At 40.9% G+C, this 18,670-nt stretch overlaps 1 protein-coding gene and 1 pseudogene across 1 annotated transcript; both read right to left on the bottom strand.

Moving 5' to 3' along the window:
- Positions 1 to 9,660: 9,660 nt before the first annotated feature.
- LOC124803228 (ornithine decarboxylase 1-like) lies at positions 9,661 to 12,528 on the bottom strand. Its single transcript, XM_047264407.1, has 8 exons — positions 12,439 to 12,528; positions 12,202 to 12,298; positions 11,916 to 11,992; positions 11,609 to 11,781; positions 11,204 to 11,501; positions 10,339 to 10,590; positions 10,017 to 10,225; positions 9,661 to 9,895 (listed from the first exon to the last, which is right to left on the bottom strand). The coding sequence occupies exons 1-8, from the start codon at positions 12,526 to 12,528 to the stop codon at positions 9,661 to 9,663; spliced, it is 1,431 nt and encodes a 476-aa protein (XP_047120363.1).
- Positions 12,529 to 17,722: 5,194 nt separating this feature from the next.
- LOC124803627 lies at positions 17,723 to 17,840 on the bottom strand (annotated as a pseudogene).
- Between the last annotated feature and the right edge of the window lie 830 nt (positions 17,841 to 18,670).

Below are 18,670 nucleotides of genomic sequence, written 5' to 3'. Positions count from 1 at the left end.
ATACGTCAGCGCATTGTCAATGCATGTCCGAACATTACGAAAGGCGAACTACTCGCTGTTGAGAGGAATGTCGTTCCACGTATTGCCAAGTGCACTGAGGTTGACGGACATCATTTTGAGCTTTTATTGCATTAATGTGGTATTTACAGGTAATCACGCTGTAACAGCATGCGTTCTCAGAAATGATAAGTTCACAAAGGTACATATATCACATTGGAACAACCGAAAAAAATGTTCAAACGTACCTACGTTCCGTATTTTAATTTAAAAAACCTACTTGTTACCAACTGTTCGTCTAAAATTGTGAGCCATATCTTTGTGACTGTTACAGCGCCATCTATCACAAAGGGAAAAAAGTGGTCCAACTAAAACATTCGTATTTCTTTACGTACTACACGAATATGTAATAAAAAATGGGGGCTCCTATTTAAAAAAAACGCAGTTATTATCCGTTTGACCTATGGCAGCGCCATCTAGCAGGCCAACCACAGCGCCATCTGGTTTCCCCCTTCAAGCTAGACAAGTTTCGTTCTTTGTACTTTTTTCGTTTGACGCTTATTTCGTGAGATATTTGGCCCGGTCACGATCAATGGACCACCCTGTATAATGCTGCAAAGGCAGCCGCTGACGTTATGAGCGTTGATGTGGAAACATTGTTAATTAAACTTTTCAGTTACTTCTCCTTATACACAATATGAACGGAGTGTCTAAAAGAATACTGTGAGTTTGTTGACAGAGTATTATGTATTACTGTCACATCCAAAAACAGGATGGTTATCTGTGTGTTGTGTACATAGTTCCGCATAGTCAGCGCGTACGCAACTTTCCCACTAGAGCGCGCCCCGCTAAGCACAACAGCGCAGGCGCAGCGCTCGCCCGTCTCCGCACTACGAGATGGTGCTGCCTTAGAGACGAACCAAATTCTGCTTCCGCCGATCCGCGTATTAATATGTAACGCAACCAATGAGTTTGCTGCTAACGTAGAACCTTTCCTCCTCGCGGATCACACTCGCGCAGTCATACCTGAACGCTCGAGGTATTATAACGAGTGTACAGACCTCCGATTAGTTAGTCTGCGCCTAATAAGATTATCATATTCCTGTACATAGCCCTGAAGAGAAATGTATAGACACTTTGTCAAGTATCAGAGATATGTGAGAATAAGATTAACGTGCCAAGACCAAAGGAACTTCAGATTGTCAGTTGTAAATACCATCCAGAATCAAGTAATGTCTATGCTTTTTATTATTTTAATAAATGTGCGTGAAAATTGATCAAGTTCTGTTTAAAGTTGGTCACCGTCAATCTGCTACTCTAGGCGTGCAAGTGGCATTTCTATCGTCTGACCTAACGGCAGAAGATAAACACGCCACGATAACACCACGAGACATATTGCTGACACTCGCCTACTTCGTTAGAGCGACAAGTCAAATAATCTGATGGTCTGTGTACCGAAGGTCTTACAGTACGCACATCACAGTATGTTTGTTGCACTATAAAAAATACTGTAATTACGTGATGCTCGTAAGTCATTCTTCCTCTCAGAAGAAAAAGCGCCTAAATTTCGTTTATTTCACATTTCAGAATCCGCTGACAGCCATATGTAGGGTGTTTGCGCTGTCAGTTGAATGTATTTCAAAGACAAGGTGGCTGCATCACAGAAGTAGCTGCGATGTTGTCGGAATTATAGGACGGTGTAAAGATAGGGCTGCCACATCTAGCAGGGATCTCGTCGGGACGCTCTGAGATGAGGTTTAGAAATGAAATAAAAAATCTATTTAATATAATTACTTTTTATTTAGAACGCAATTCCATGGACTTTGTTGCTGCAGAAGTAGTTGGTAGATCATATTTTTTGAAAGATTCTCCTCTTTCAGCAAGTCTTTTTTCCCTTTTACGTATTCATAAAGCTCCACCCAAGTCAGCTTGTAGTGTAACCGGAACTGTAAGACTGATTCCATAGTCCCTGGCAGCAGTCGATTTCTTTCATCAGTCCACTGGACCGACATCAGCGAAAATACTTTTTCCACCGTTGTGTGCGGGAACAGAAAACAAATATTTGCCTATTTTTAGCAGTTGGCATTTGCGTTCAGGATCTTGAGGCGACCTTGTCAACATAAAATTGTTGTCATAAATGAAACTAACTGAGGCTGCATTTAATTGTTGCGTTAAGATATAGCGTTACTTCAGTACTTGGCCCAAGCTCGTAACAGTATTTTGCAAAATAGGGACAAAATTGGATCTTGTCGGGGTGTCGGGACAAGAAGATCCATAACCGTGACGGTCCCGATATATCGGGATGGATGGTAACCCTACGCTCCGGATTGTTTGGGGTCGCTGTCAACATCAGCTGCGTGACGGTATTGCGCACCGTACAATAAGCACCCGTTGCGAATAGTGTTGATCGGTGTGCGGTGTTGTGCGTAGTTATTGTTAATACTATTTACAAAAATGAGCGAAGGCACTGTGCCTGGTCCTTGTAGCGATTCACCATCAGGTTTTGTGTCACTTCCGTGACAAGTTAACCCATCACACGTTCATTCCTTTAATAAGCTGTAAGCTGGCTCCTCTGGGAGAAGGAGGTAGGGGTTGTCTCAGCAGCCAGTGTGCTAGGAGCCGACCGCAAGCTTCTGCTCTCAGTGTCCTCGATTATATGAACAACGCTGACAGGAGGTCAAACTTGATGTTAGTTCAGAACCAGAACTGTTCAGGACTCGGCTCTATTGCATAATACTAAACTAAGATCCGCCGAAGAAGGTTCATTATTGATCGAAGTTAGCACGAAACATGCTTGGCAGCACAGCTAAAATCGGCTGCCGATACGATTATTGCACTGCGCATTGCGCAGATAATAATCTCGCGTTCTAGATATACAATATTTATTATCGAAGGTGTCATTTTACAAGGACGGAAGGAAGTAAACAGAAAATGGAGTGATAGTTCAATTTCTCCTAATACGAAAAAGATTTACTACTAGAAATCTTTTTTTGACGAACCAAAGACACCGTGGAATGCAAAAAAGAAAGAAACGAATTAAGCGCCTACAGCCGACAAGGTACAGGCGTGGGAAGAAACTGCGGTTGACTTTAATTCGCAGAACATCGAAACAGATTGTGACTGAAGGTGTCTGAAAAAATTTTATGAAAATACGCTGAAGAGCCGAAGAAACAGGTACACCCCCCTAATGTCGTGTAGGCCGCTGCGAGTAGGCAGAAATGTCGCAACACGACGTGGCATGGACCCGACTAATGTCTGAAGTAGTGCTGGAGGGAACTGACACCATGAAACCTGAAAGGCTGTCCACAAATCAGCAAGAGTACGACGGGGTGAAGATCTCTTCTGAACAGCATGTTGCAAGGCATCCCAGATATGCTCAATGGTTACCATGTCTGGGGAGTTTGGTAGCCAGCGGAAGTGTTTAAACTCAGAAGAGTGTTCCTGGAGCCACTCTGTAGCACTTCTGGACGTGTCGAGTGTCATATTGTCCTTTTGAAATTGCCCAAGTCCGTCGAAATGCACGATGGACACGAATGAATGCAGATAATCAGACAGGATGCTTACGTACGTGTCACCTGTCAGAGTCGTGTGTAGACGTGTCAGAGGTCCTATATCGCTCCACCTGCACACGCCCCTCACCATTACAAAGCCGTCACCAGCTTGAACAACTCCCGGTGACATGCAGGGTCCATGGATTCATGGGGTTGTCTCCATACCCATACACGTCTATCCACTCGATACGATTTGAAACGAGACTCGTTCGACCAGGCAACATGTTTCCAGTCGTCAACAGTCCGATGTCGGAGTTGACGGTCCCGTCCTTGCAGGATCTTCTTCCGGCCGTTGCGATGTCGGAGATTTGATGTTGTACTGGATTCCTGATATTCACAGTACACTCGTGAAATGGTCGTACGGGGAAAATCCCCACTTCATTGCTACCTTGTAGATGATGTGTCCCATCAGTCGTGTGCCTACTATAACACAACGTTCAAATTCACTTAAATCTTGACAACCTGCGATTGTAGCAGCAGTAATCGATCTAACAACTGCGCCAGACACTTGTGTCTTATATAGGCGTTGCCGACCGCAGTGCCGTATTCCGTATTCGAATAGCATGCCTATGCCAGTTTCTTTGGCGTTTCAGTGTATTAAGAAAATGAGCAAGAAAGCATTCGTGCATGACGAGGTGTAATCGTAAGACTCACTTTACAATTATTGCGGCACACTTCATCTTTATGGAATTCCATGTGGTGTGTAAACTGGAGCAAACAGAGTGAAATTTTTTCAAGGTTGAAAAGCATATACAGGAGGAGGTAATTTCGTGAAGTCTGCATGTACAGAACGTGGACAGAACTCATCGCAGCCCCGAGACCACAATTTTTTCCTGTCTGTAATCCCTTCGATGATTATGCTGATTTTCATCCAGAAGTGACATACAGTGGTCTGTCAACATTTTAATACTTCGTGTAAATATTTTGAAGCGAATTTGCTGCGTAAAATGTAGTTTATAGTATTGTTTGTGTCGTTCTGACAGAGATTCAAGTAACACTGAAGGCTGTAGTGCTTTCACTTCAGTAAACTAGGAGACAGTAACTTCAAATGAAAATATTGTTCTCGTTGATGGCAATGAAAATGAAAACAAAGGGGATTGTATTTACACTGGGGTGGTAAGAACAATATTGTACTAAGATAATAAACTGTGACAGCACACAAAAGCGTAATTTGAACTAAAAATAACCTCTAATTATAGGTAGATACGCAACACGCATGCATGGATTCTTTTTAGATCTGAGAAAACGGTACACGCTTTAGAACGGGCTCGAGATTTCCCGATACGTCACTGCGTTCAATGCAGTATCGAGCTTGTTCGAACTTTGGCTCACACAGCACGTGTTTAAGCGATACGCAACTACTTACAGTAGCTGACCACAACAGTAAGCTATGGCTGTGTATAAATTTGACAATTTCGCGAAACATTGGAGGGAACAACGATAGATATTACCACTGCTCGAACTCCTATTGTGTGTTAACAATTTGCAATACGTGTTCTCATACTGTAACGCTGTGTGTGGATGTATTAACATTTATGTTTATTTTTAAGTAAAGGTAACAAACAGACGAAAGAGTCGTCCTCCAAAAAATATTGCATCACTGAACCCAGTTTAATATTTCATTCGTTTATGAGAGGCTGTAATGATTTATCAAGTAGGTTGTAAATGAGCAGTTCAGTTGCTGTTCACATATTAGAACAACAGATAAAAACTTAAGCACATTTTAATCAGTTTGAAAACAATACCGCAACGTGATTTGCGTCCTCACTGTGGCGCTAATAACGCCAGTATTGTGCGATGGCACTAAATTTGATAGATATCATCTTTCAAATGTAGAAACACACTTACCAACTTTCGTTTACGTCGCACAACTCCTACTTTATGTTGCGAACTTATTCCGTCAGTGTGTATTGTGCAAGACAAATGTTGCAACTATAATAACTGCTGCGCGATTTACTTTCATTTAAACAGAGAAATCGTCGTTTGCCACTCCGAACATTCTCCCAACTGCCGATCTGCTTTTCTTGTGGGCCCATTACGGGTTCGCTCAGCCGCGATTCTTCGCGGAGTACCGGCCTCAACAAATACCTGTAACCCTGATAGCCACTGTCTCCTAGAAATACCCCTTCTGGAATTTATCCTAATTTCAACTCAGCATGTACGCGTGAATTTCCGAAAATGTTGCTGTCGTGGGCATATCCCGGTAGGCTAACCACAATACTGCAACATCGTAGTTAGCGCCTGAGATTGCTTGGACGTTTAATGATGACCACCCGTGACGATTCCTAAATATCTCTGCACTTTCGCCACCAGGAGATTTGATGATAGTGTGGGTACAGTCAATAGCGCCTAAAACAAGAGGAAAACGTGTTATCTCATAAAAATATTGTTGGATTTTCCTCACGTCAGCTCTGCAAGCTGTTGCTACGTCTGTTTCGAACAAGTTGCTAACCACCATCTGAAAAAGCTTCCTGGAACATAAAACAGTAATATTAAAAGCAGCATGCACATTGAAGTCAGTGGCTGGTTTCAGCAGATCCTCTCTCAACCTTAGTTAAAACTGCTGCACAGTATTTTTGTCCAAGCGAAACCTCAGCTTAAATTATTTATCAACTAATTCCCTTTCATGGAACATGCGGGGAGCTCGTTGGATCTCATCGTCGTCCTAAGCAGACACATCTTCATACTCAGATATCTGTAACGTAAACGAAAGGAAGCAATGTAATTCACATCACGTGGGTTTGTTGAAGAGTTTTGCCCGGGAGAGGTACAGAACGCTCGAACAACGGGGAGTAAGGTATTGTTACAATATTTTTATGACCAATACAATACAGAAAGTTGTAAAAATGGAAAAAAAGAATTTCCGAGAATTGACGTGTCCAAAATGAGATTTTTTACACTGCAGTCCACGACACAATCTCTGAGCGACTGAAGTATTTGAAGGATTGTTACTTGTGTAGCGTTATATTGCTAAAAACTATTTTGTGTTCTATTGATCAACGTACGTTGGATTGTCATGACAGTTGAAGGAAATTAGTTGGGTAGTGAAAAATTTAATACGAACTGCATAGTTACTGCTACTATGCATAAAATATATTAACGTAGGTTTCCGTGTCCATTGTCACAGTCAATAAAATTTTTCTGCGTTTGTGACCGCATTGTCAGTATGTAATTCTACTGACGTTTCGGTCACTGTTGCAAGTGACCTTCTTCATGGCGTTTTTTTATTTTTTCGTTTACTGTAAACAAACCCAAAACCCAAAACCCAAAAAAAATAATTTATTGGCTGTGTATAAGAGATGCTGAATCGTTATTGGCTGCTATCAGAAGTCCCATATTTAACTGTTCACTGCAAATATTTCGAATTTATCTTACACACTCTGTTGGCTAAGTGTCAATAAAATGTCCCTGAACTAATCACATAAATTACGAGTTGTCTCCCACAAGCGTTTGTAAGATTAATCATTACTTACACGCAGAAGCCAGTAATATCCTTAACTTAACCTTCAACATCAAAAAATAGTGTTTCGACCATGGGTGGTGTGGGAAAGGTGTAGTCACATAACTTATTTACTTACCACTTTCTTGTGTTGACCACAACTTTCTTTATTATTTCAATTTGTACTTGCTAAAAACAAAAGCGATGTTTCGTAATGCCACTACACCATAAACTGACGATTGCAGTTTAACCTGACTCTGAACTGCGAATTTTCGCCACTCAAATATGATGCGACTTGACGGTGATATAATCTAGGATTAAGGTTTACACAACGCAGATTTCCAGGTCAAGCTTGATCTGAGGTCTTTTTCCGTCTTAACCTAATGTTAAATGCTTTATACAATCGGCCCATTGCAGCTGGATCCTATAAAATCTTGTGACATTTATGTGACAACCCCGCAACTTCATTCTCCTCACCTAACTGGATAAAGCCACAAGCCTCTTGATGAATTTATGCAAATACCCTCCAAATTACTCTCCAACTTTGAAACAAGGTGGAGAAGTAGAGTGTTTGTCAGAGGGGAGGGTTGATTTAAGAGAGCTTAAAAGGCAGTGTTATGTTATACCGTATTGTTACAAGTACCAAGTTATGTTTAGGATGTAAATATTGCATAGCAATAAGAACTGTTGTGTAGCATTTTGGATTGTTGTGCGGCATTTTGGAGTTGCAATGCAGGAAACAGTAGTTGCTAATGATCTGTGAAAGCCTTTGCGGTATTAACAGTTAGAATTCAGAATAAACAAAAATACATATTTCTGTACTAACTACAATAGTTACAGCGTATTAGCGTTTGAAAAATCATAATCCAAAGTGCCTATGATTAACAAAATGTAAAAACAAGAAAAGAAGCAAATGAAATTAGATATTGACGATGTTATCTTTGAGAACTTTCACAATGAAAATTTAACTTTAGAATATGTATATCCACTTAACATTACAAACTGACATCTAATTCTATAACAAGGAAGTATAGCCATCTCAACTGTATTACATTTAGCTGGAAGACTGTTTTGTGCCAATACAATTCAGTTGTTTCAGTTACAGTTCAGACATCATACCTTGAGTTTTCGCAGGTATCTTAATCTAATCTGTGATACGCATATAAGTAATTTTAAGTGCAGTGTGAAATCTCGATTGTGTGACAAAGGCTTCGACTGTTCTGTAAGATGCATCTAATTTGATTTATGAAGTTATCTTACATGGGGAAATCAGGTGGCATGCGAATGATCCGATGGTGACTATGATTTACAGATTAACTATTATTATATTCGGTATGTAAGTGTCGGTGTTGTTTGATATCATCTCTGGTTGTGAGACCAAGGATAGTACCAGTTCAATGTCGGACTTACCTTCCCCATACTCATCTGTATCTGCTGCATTTTTCCAGCTAAATGCAATACAATTATAATTGCTTCTGGAGTTAGTCATTTTTCCACACTTGTGCACTTCCCGTCCCTTAATTAATTGTTTGATTTCATTGTGTTGTTACTAAAATCAATCCAAATGACTCTTTTCCAACTGAAGGCTTCTTTTGAACTCCTAGTAAATACGTCTCCCTAATATTTTAACATTAATGCAGCAGCACTCCCTTAGTAACCTGCTACCACTATTCTCGGGGGTATTTTACAGAAAGTTTTCTCAGCAGAATTGTAGAATGCCGCTCGTTATGATAATTACTTTGTTGTACTTCTGTATGGTAGACATTAGGCTATAATGGCGTAAATGAAAAATATAACAAATATTTGTTTAAATAATTCGATTTATTATAAAAGACAATAAATAAAAAATTCACAGATTCAAGCGAAGATGCTGCCTCTTCACTTATTCAACCACAAAGACGCTTTCCAAATAAACTCATCTGTATCCATACCTCAACTTATGTCCTCAAATAGCACTAGAGACAAATACATTTGCTACAGTATTCGGTCGTGAAGAACATTATTAATATGACAACAGTATAACAGTTTACAAAGACTGAATATCTTTCTAGGACAAGGTTCTCAATATTAGAAACTGCTACTTAAGGTGGTATTTCCTCTAATTACAAGCTAAACAGAAAAACTGTCTCGAAGGAAACTGTCATTAAAGGAACATCCTTTTATGAAATTGTTTCGTCTCTCTGCACCCAAGTTATCAGGTGATGAGTTTCAGTAAACTGAAACTATTACACATTTTACAACAACAAAATATCATTTGGCAAAAATCACATCATACACGGCAGTGACAGATTTTTATTTGTTTCCTCTGGTTCCAACAATGCAGATGCTATTCAGGTATTGAGTGTATACATACATTCTATTCTGCTTGGGCTTTTGTAATGGTAGCTTGGCAGACAGCTGAGTACCTGAAAGGACTTTGGAGAAACCTTTATACTTTAAGTTATTCTGAGATTCATGTTTTAGTCCCTTAAACAAATTTCAGGCATTGAGCTGCAGTACACAAAACTGTCACTTGATACATCATCTTAGATGCAGTGAGATTTTCACACAAAAGAAACAGAAAGCCACAGAAGAAAACAGCTATTTTTTTCCGTTTTCTGCAAACGAGGAGTAAAATAACCTAGTACGTTATGATCTCTTGTAACTGAAGTGCAGAAACGCCTCCATCCGATCCTAATTGACTTGTCCCATCTGAAGGAATGGATATACGATGCTTGAGCCCACAGTTGACTGTGACATGTGATCATCCATAATCTCATCATCAGAAGATGAAACAGGCATGTGAACTTCATCCCACTCATCAATGTTGCCTTGACCATCTATGGATAGACCCAGGTGTAGATTTGCTGGCGTGTTTCCAATAACAAAATGATTCTCCGTCATCGGTAGTCGGTCTCTGAGTAGCAGCCTGTATGGATTTACAGAAACAATAAGTAAGGTTACAATAACAAATGAATCTTGCAACGTATTTAGATATTTTGAATCTTTGCAACGACCGTCAGATTCTGGAAAAGAAAAACCTTACTTACCAGCCTTGGACGTCAATCACAGTATGCACTTTGGGAACAGGGAAGCCATTGAATGGAGACGCCACAGGCAGTGTGTAAGCACCCATATTCTCAAAAATCAACCAGTCTCCTATATCCATCTCCGGCAGCAAAGTAGATTCAACTATTTGATCCAGGCCATCACAAGTTGGTCCCCAGACAGAACACGGACGCATTTCAAGTCCAGCTGCCTATAAAAGAAACATCGCGTGTTAGAGCAATGATCACTTTTCCTTTCATTTCGTAATTATGTCTGTGTTATATGGCATATGAGAAAAAAATACACAAACACTGTCTGACTTACTTTGAGAGGCACTGGTGTCACTTTCATGTGATCATAGAGAATGCAATTAAAACTGCCGTACACTCCATCATTTACATAGTACATGACTGATGTGATGGACCCATCCTTTGGGTTGATAAGATCTCTCTTGGAGTGAACATTTGTAGCAAGAGTGTATGCTGAGGCAACATAATACCGTCCTGGTTCCGCAATTACGTGAACATCTGGTTCAGGAAAGAACTCGCCGAGGGCACTGTTCACCACCTCTGCAATCTGGAATTATAGAAACAACCTTGAAATACACCGCACAGTATTCCTTCTCAATAAACAGACACCAGCTTATTTGGCAGAAAACTGCGTAATGAATTATGCAGCAAGTGGGCAGGAAGCAATATAAAATGCCCACAATGCACTTAAATTGCATTAATTTGATTGGAATTACCAAAGTACTGACACTACTGCCAAACTTCTCCATGAAAACCCATTATCAAAAATCGTATATCTGTAACAGAATGACTGACTTTGCTAAACATATCTCTTAAAGTGATAAGCGTCTTGAAAATGGAATAAGCATTCAAACTATCCAGAAATGTATACCAAAAGTGTGAAAACAAATTAGTCTAAAGCTGTGGTAATTGATTGTAAAGAGCTACGAAAGCAAAGAAACTAAAAATAAGGAGAAGAAATGATCTTAAAGATAACATGTTTTAAATAGGTGCTTTAAGGTAGTATTTTGAGTGCCTATTGTTATAAATTCAAAAATTCTTAGGGAAGAAAAGAGATGAAAGATAATTCAGCTGCTTAGACGGGTTACCCATTACACAACAGTCAGAAATGCTAGTTTGCATTGCGTCGTAAGAAGAGAGCTAAGAATTCCTAACATTACCTTATCTAAATGGGCACCTTTGTTGCCAGGATAGCCACCACCAAGATCAAGCAAACTCATGGAGAACCCTAGAGCTGACCCCAGATCAAAAAGTCTTCGAGCGGCAGAAATGGCTTTGTAGAATACTGGTGGATCGTCACAGCCAGAGCCGACGTGGAAACTGATGCCCACAATGTCTAGGTCCAATGACTGAGCCAGTTTCATAAGGCGTGGTGCATCGGAGTCTGGGTCACATCCAAACTTGTTCCCAAGCTGGCACTGAGCCACGGCAGCATCATACCGGATACGTAGCACCAGCCTAAAACATAGTTGACAAGGAAAATGTTGTTACCGAATATGTTATGAAAGGGAGAAATCTACGTATCCATAAATATGGAAAGTAGATTCTGATTTCCATTTACTCACTTGGCAGTAGGAAATATGGTCTTGACTTTGTGGAGCTCACAGTCACTGTCAAAAGTCATCAGATCAACACCTACAGCCGCTGCATGGCGAATGTGCGATGATGGTTTTGCAGGATTTGCAAAAATAATATGGCTTGGGTCGACACCAACAGAAACAACTCTGTCAATTTCAGCCTGTAACAAAGTAATACGAATTTACTAAAAACTGTTTAGTATGTTTGTCATATATTGTATTGTATCCTCTATACACTTAATAATTCAAAGTAAGTTCCTGTTTTTTAACAGGAATGATAGAATTGTACACTCACCTTTGAAGCACAATCAAAGCAAGTTCCAAGTGCAGCCAGTACTTCAATCACAGTGAGGCTATCGTTGCATTTCACCGCTGCAAAAATAATGCGAGTAAGTAACTGTGTTATCATAATTATTTTATACTGGCTAATAACAGGAGAAAACTTTTTCATAGGACAGCTGTAGTTGATGTATGTGATATCTCTCATATTTTGAAAATTAGATTCTTCACCGAATTAATTTCAGTCGTAACTTAGAGAATACAAAGTCCTACTGCTATGTTGCTGAAAAGTGGAAACATACCATAGTATGGCTGGACTCTTGGCATTTTTATTTTCCATTCCTTGTGTTTGCTTATTATGTCACCAATGTCACAGACGTAGAATGCTTCCTCTTGAACCTAAAACAAAAGTTATTCCATGTGTGAGAAGGGATTCACGTAAGGAGTTACCGAGACAGTGACATGTCTATTGAAATGGAAGTATCAAAGTTCACTGCATCACAAACTATTTATGACAGTTAAAAGGCATCTGTACTTACTCCTGACTCTGCAATGTCCTTTATGACGCTCCAGACGTTTGAACTGGCATCCATGACATGAATACGTTCATCAAGTTTACCTAGCTGCATGATGGATGTTGTTTGAATCAGTGGTAGATAATACTTGGGAGAAGGTATGATCAATCAGTATTTGATTTTAAGAAAAGCTGGTTGGAATAAGCGAACTGTAAAGAGAGAGAAAATCAATTGTCTACCATGTATTGCAATAATTAATGTGGGAGAAGCAAGTCTCATTGATTTAACCAAAATAAAAAAGTATTTGTATTCCATCGGTCAGAAATTCATGTAATTTCAAAAGGAGTGTGTTCAGCATTGTTACAACACACTAAGTGAAAGGTATAGTGTAACAGTATGCAGCAGTGAGGTAAAATACTTACGAAGCAGCCCTCAGTTAGATTCAGTCAATTTGTACTTGAAGGCAGAATAAATTAGATGAGAGATTCTTGGTGATCTGTCAGAAGAATGGTACCCAAGGCGGTTCACCGTTTAGGTACAGTCTGCAGCTGGATTTGTATAAGAAGAAACCTGTTGCTGGGCCCTGACGCAGTTGAGCACAGGTTACAGCACCCTGCGAAAGAATCATCGCCATTAAACCAGTGTGGTTTCTGCATCACAACACACTACCAGTTCCATAGTAATGTTACCATACATATGTTAATATCACTACTAAAGGAAACTCGAAACACTTAGAAAAATTTCAAATGTTAAGGTATTAACCCAAAGCAACAAAAATAGAGAGCTTTGAATGGATTTTTATTGATATTAAATGGGTGTACGGTGATCTAACAAACCTCCTTCAGTGACACCAGTGCAATATGCGGTACTTCTTGATAAAGGGTGCGTGTTACTGTGGAACATTGTTAATTAAGATGTAAGCTTGTATGGAGGAGTGTACGGGAGCTGTAAATTAAACGTGACTTACCTCTTTTATGTGCAGCCCAGGTTGCACACTCAAAGCTCTTGAACACATTCACTAAGGCCGTTCACTGTAATTTCCGTACACCAGCCAACTGGTGTGAGATTCCGGTGTTCTGGTCACTAGTTGTAAAAGTATGGTCGGCAAACCACTCTGCACCCTTCACAGAATTATCTGTGCGGTCTCGGCGCAAGATGTCGTATAGCTGGGCGAAAGTAAATTCGCTTCCAAGAGCGTCTACTTTCTGATGTCCGTAAGTGGACACTGGTGATTTCGCCAGACCAAATGTGGCCTTATATACACTGGAGAGTGTGCTAATGGGCCGTGAGGAACAAATCTTATCTGGAAAGTGGCGTTACTCGTCCAAGAATGGACTCGTGTCAGACGTTTTTCCCCCCTCTCCACAGGTAGCCACACTTCAATACGATACTGTCGCTATTTTTACTCCGTGTCACCGTCGGTCTACGTGATCATTAATGGACGGAGCTCCTATCTCTTCCATCAAGAGTGTCAAGTAGCCGTGAGAATGGTGATAAAAATCGTATGATGTCGTTGTCGTTGCATAACGACAGGGCGCACAGTGATGTCGATTCGGAGGGCAGGTTAGTCGTGTAACGGTTTCGGAAGTCGATGAATTATTACTTGTTGTCTTAGTTCTGAGATGATACTTGTACGCAGACACGTTCCTGGTTTTCCATTGCCGGAGTGCGGGCATTACCTTGGCGATTCAGCTGACGTTTAAGTTACACTGACAAGCGAATCCAGGATGCCCTAGTATCAAAAAATTATTGGGGTATTGATTTTGTTTTAGGATTTATACTAAAACCCAGTTTGTAGAATCTTCATTTACAACACTACGCTGAGGCGACGTAAGTCATGGTATCGTGTAGTGGAATGCACGTATACAGATGGTGGTGGTATCACGTACACAAGGTACAAAGGGGCAGTGCATTAGTGGAGCTGTCATTTGCAGTCGGGTCTCTACATCTACATGATGTAGGTAATTCATGTGAAAAGGTTTCCGACGTGATTATGGCCGCACAGTGGAAACTAACAGACTTTGAACCTGGAATGATAGTAGGAACTAGATTCATAGAACATTTCATTTCGTAAATCGTTAGGGTAGTCAGTATTTCATAGCGTCAAGAATGTGCCGAAAATACTAAATTTCAGGCATTATGTCTCACCACTGACAACGCAATGGCGCTTAATGACAGAGAGCAGCAGCGTTTGCGTGGAGCTGTCAGTCCTAAGAGACAAGCAACACTACGTGATATAACAGCAGAAATGAATGTGGGACGAACGTATGTGTTAGGACAGTGCGACGGAATTTGGTGCTAATGGGTTATGGCAGCAGATGGCTGCTGCGAATGCTTTTACTAACAGCACGAAATCGCCTGCAGCGCCTCTCCGGCGTTCGTGACGATATCGGTTGGACCCTAGACGATTGAAAATTCGTGATCTGGTCAGATGAGTCCCCATTTCAGACGGTAGGAGCTGATGGTAGGGTTAATCTGTGGCGCAGTCCTCACGGAACCATAGATCCAGGTGAGCTGATGCTAGGGTTCGTTTGTGGCGCAGTTATCAACAAGAGACTGTGCAAGCTGGTGGTGGCTCCATAATGGTGTGGGTTGTGTACAGATTGAATGAACTGGATTCTGTCCTCCAACTGAACCGATGATTACTTGAAGTCCAGTTGTAGCCATTCAACGATGGAATTTTTATGGATGATAACGCGCCAAGTCATCAGACCACAACTGCTCGCTGTTTGAATAATATTCTGGATAGTTCGAGAGGATAATTTGGCCACCCAGATCGCCCGACATGAATCCTATCGAACATTTGTGGGACATAATCGCAGATCAGTTCGTGCATAAAATCCAGCACCAACAACACTTTCGCAGTTATGGACGGTTATGGAGGGAGCATGATTCAAAATTTTTGCAGGAGTCTTCCAATCACTTCTTGAGTCCATGCCAAGCCGAGACGTTGCACTACGCCGAGCAAAAGGAGGTTCGACATGATATCACATGACTTTTGTCACCGCAAGCTGATCGGCGACTAGAGCCAGCGTGGAAGGGGTGCAGCCTTGGAGAAGATTTTTGCCGTTCGTCGGTTCAAATGGCTCTGAGCACTATGGGACTTAACTTCTGAGGTCATCAGTCCCCTAGAACTTAGAACTACTTAAACCTAACTAACCTAAGGACATCACACACATCCATGCCCGAGGCAGGATTCGAACCTGCGCGGTTCCAGAATGAAGCGCCTAGATTCGTCTGTTTCGGCTGCCCTGCCGCCAACAACGTTTGCTACCTTCCCTGCACAAAATTCTATATTCAGTACAGATGCGAATATTCTCAACGTCATAATTGGTTGTAGGATGGCCTAGTTAAACATTCTGCCCACAAGGGTTTAAAAAGTTTCCGCTCATAAAAATGAATGTGTTGGCCATGTTTATATGCGAAATGAAGTTAATAATATTGTGGCTCTGAGTACCAGGTAAAAATTAATAACTAGTGTTCGATCGGGTGTTCAGCGTTTGGCTCCTCTAGCACTCTCCAGTTAGAGCCGCTTCTGTCCCTATACGCAGTGTGCAAGACTTGCCCCGTCTGATCTTTATGGTAGTTCCTCACTAGCGTTGTCGGTCTTGAGCTGTAATACAGAATGGCACCATCCGTATTCAAGAAGTGTTTCACGAAGCGTGGTATCAATGAAGTACAATGCTCCAGTTGACTTCTTTTTTTGGGTCATCAGTCTTCTGACTGGTTTGATGTGGCCCGCCACGAATCCCTCTCCTGTGCTAACCTCTTCATCTCAGAGTAGCACTTGCAACCTACGTCGTCTATTATTTGCTGGATGTATTCCAATCTCTGTCTTACTCTACAGTTTTTGCCTTCTACAGCTCCCTCTAGTACCATGGAAGTCATTCCCTCAAGTTTTAACAGATGTCCTATCATCCTGTCTCTTCTCCTTAGCGGTGTTTTCCACATATTCCTTTCCTCTCCGATTCTGCGCAGAACCTCCTCATTCCTTACCTCATCAGTCCACCTAATTTTCAACATTCGCCTGTAGCACCACATCTCAAATGCTTCGATTCTCTTTTGTTCCGGTTTTCCCACAGTCCATGTTTCTCTACCATACAATGCTGTACTCCAGACGAACATTCTCAGAAATTTCTTCCTCAAATCAAGGCCGATATTTGATATTCATAGACTTCTTTTCGCCAGGAATGCCTTTTTTGCTATAGCTAGTCTGCTTTTGATGCCCTCCTTGCTCCGTCCGTCATTGGTTATTTTACTGCCTAGGTAGCAGAAATCCTTAACTTCATCTACTTCGTGACCATCAATCCTGATGTCAAGTTTCTCGCTGTTCTCATTTTTACTACTTCTCATTACCTTCGTCTTTCTTCGATTTACTCTCAATCCATACTCTGTACTCATTAGACTGTTCATTCCATTCAGCAGATCATGCAATTGTTCTTCACTTTCACTCAGGATAGCAATGACATCGGCGAATCGTATCATTGATATGCTTTCACCTTGAATTTTAGTTCCACTCCTGAACTCTTCTTTTATTTCCACAATTGCTTTCTCCATATACAGATTGAACAGTAGGGGCGAAAGTCTACATCCTTGTCTTACACCATTTTCAATACGAGCACTTCGTTCTCGGTCGTCCACTCTTATTATGCCCTCTTGCCTGTTTCCTTAAAAGGTTAAAAACGGGATGAACCTCAACAACCTGTGACATAATATAGTTCATTTACAGTATACAATAGAAACACCTGTCAAGCAGCTGACCTGCTACCTGTGTCTCCATAGCATTCGTTTACCTCCTAGTAGGGCTTGAAAGCGAACAAATTAACTCGTAATATGGAGTTTCTTAACCTCAGTTTTCGCCCTTTCGTACTGACTATTTGTAATGTCCAAATAGTGATACGAACTCCTATTACAACATGATTCTTGAGCAGAGTTTCAAAAAATTAGAATCAGTAGGAGAATAATGTTTTTTTTTTTTTTTGTAGTATTCAACCACTTACCCCTTTCCGAGAAAAGCAGTGACTGCTACCGGTGGTGTAACATGGTTGAAGAAGTGCGTTCCGGCGCCAAAAATTCTGGAGATTTATCACTGGTTAAAAGTAAGCAACACTCCGTCTACAGGCCACAAGTGACCCATAGGGACCATCCGACCGCCGTGTCATCCTCAGTTGAGGATGCGGGTAAGAGGGGCGTGTGGTCAGCACACCGCTCTCCCGGCCGTTATGACGGTTTTCTGTGACCGGAGCCGCTACTATTCGGTCGAGTAGCTCCTCAATTGGCATCACGAGGCTGAGTGCACCCCGAAATATGGCAACAGAGCATGGCGGCGCAGCTGGTCACCCATCCAAGTGCCGGCCACGCCCGACAGCGCTTAACTTCGGTGATCTGACGGGAACCGGTGTATCCACTGCGGCAAGGCCGTTGCCACTACTTCAAAGTAGACCGTCAAATTTAGCTGTCATGATAGAAGGCCACGCAGCAGCTAAACTTGACTTTAATGATATAATCAATGAGTTTACCTCGCACAGAGCAAGGAAATGCAAAATAAAATTAGAATAAAAAAATAATTCATGGACTGGGACATTTTCTCGAGTCTTAATTACAGTATTTTTGATGGATTTTTAACTAACAATTTATGCACCATTAATAATTTTACGAGGTGCGAATAAAATCTGTTGTTTAATTATTATTATGAATCGTACTGAAGCCAACGATACAGACGCTACCAGAAACAAAAAGATAGCCCTATTGATTTTATTTTATTTCAGTGTTTCTAGAAGTTTTATATAACTTGTAATTTAAATATAACTATGCCACATTTCATTTGTTTTGTGCCTAGTTTTCGACAAAACAGTTCATTTAAGTAATATTTTCGATAATGATTAAACTGTATTAAACCCACTTACAAAATTAAAATCTGTTGAGTGTGTCAATTCAAGTCATACGATTAGTGGGACTTTCCATTTATCAGTCAGATATGGTGGCCCGTCGACGACCACTTCTACATCGGGGCTCAAAGAACGTCTTGTGAGTGAGCAGGAATATGTTATCTGCGTGGAATCCCAGGTGCGACATGACAGATTATTTTTGTCTGTCTCTAAGGCGAAAACTCGTTCCGCTTGAGATGACAAATTTTGTGTTCCGTGGAATGCCGCAACAATTATACAGTGTAAATAACATTAGTTAGCCAGGTATTGAATAAACAAAGTTGACTGACCGAGAGCGCTATACAAAATTTGTTGGAAGAGTTGAGCTA

The sequence above is a fragment of the Schistocerca piceifrons genome, chromosome 6 (genome assembly GCF_021461385.2).
Source record: "Schistocerca piceifrons isolate TAMUIC-IGC-003096 chromosome 6, iqSchPice1.1, whole genome shotgun sequence".
In the NCBI taxonomy this organism is placed as follows: domain Eukaryota; kingdom Metazoa; phylum Arthropoda; class Insecta; order Orthoptera; family Acrididae; genus Schistocerca; species Schistocerca piceifrons.
This window is presented reverse-complemented; position numbering and strand designations above follow the sequence as displayed.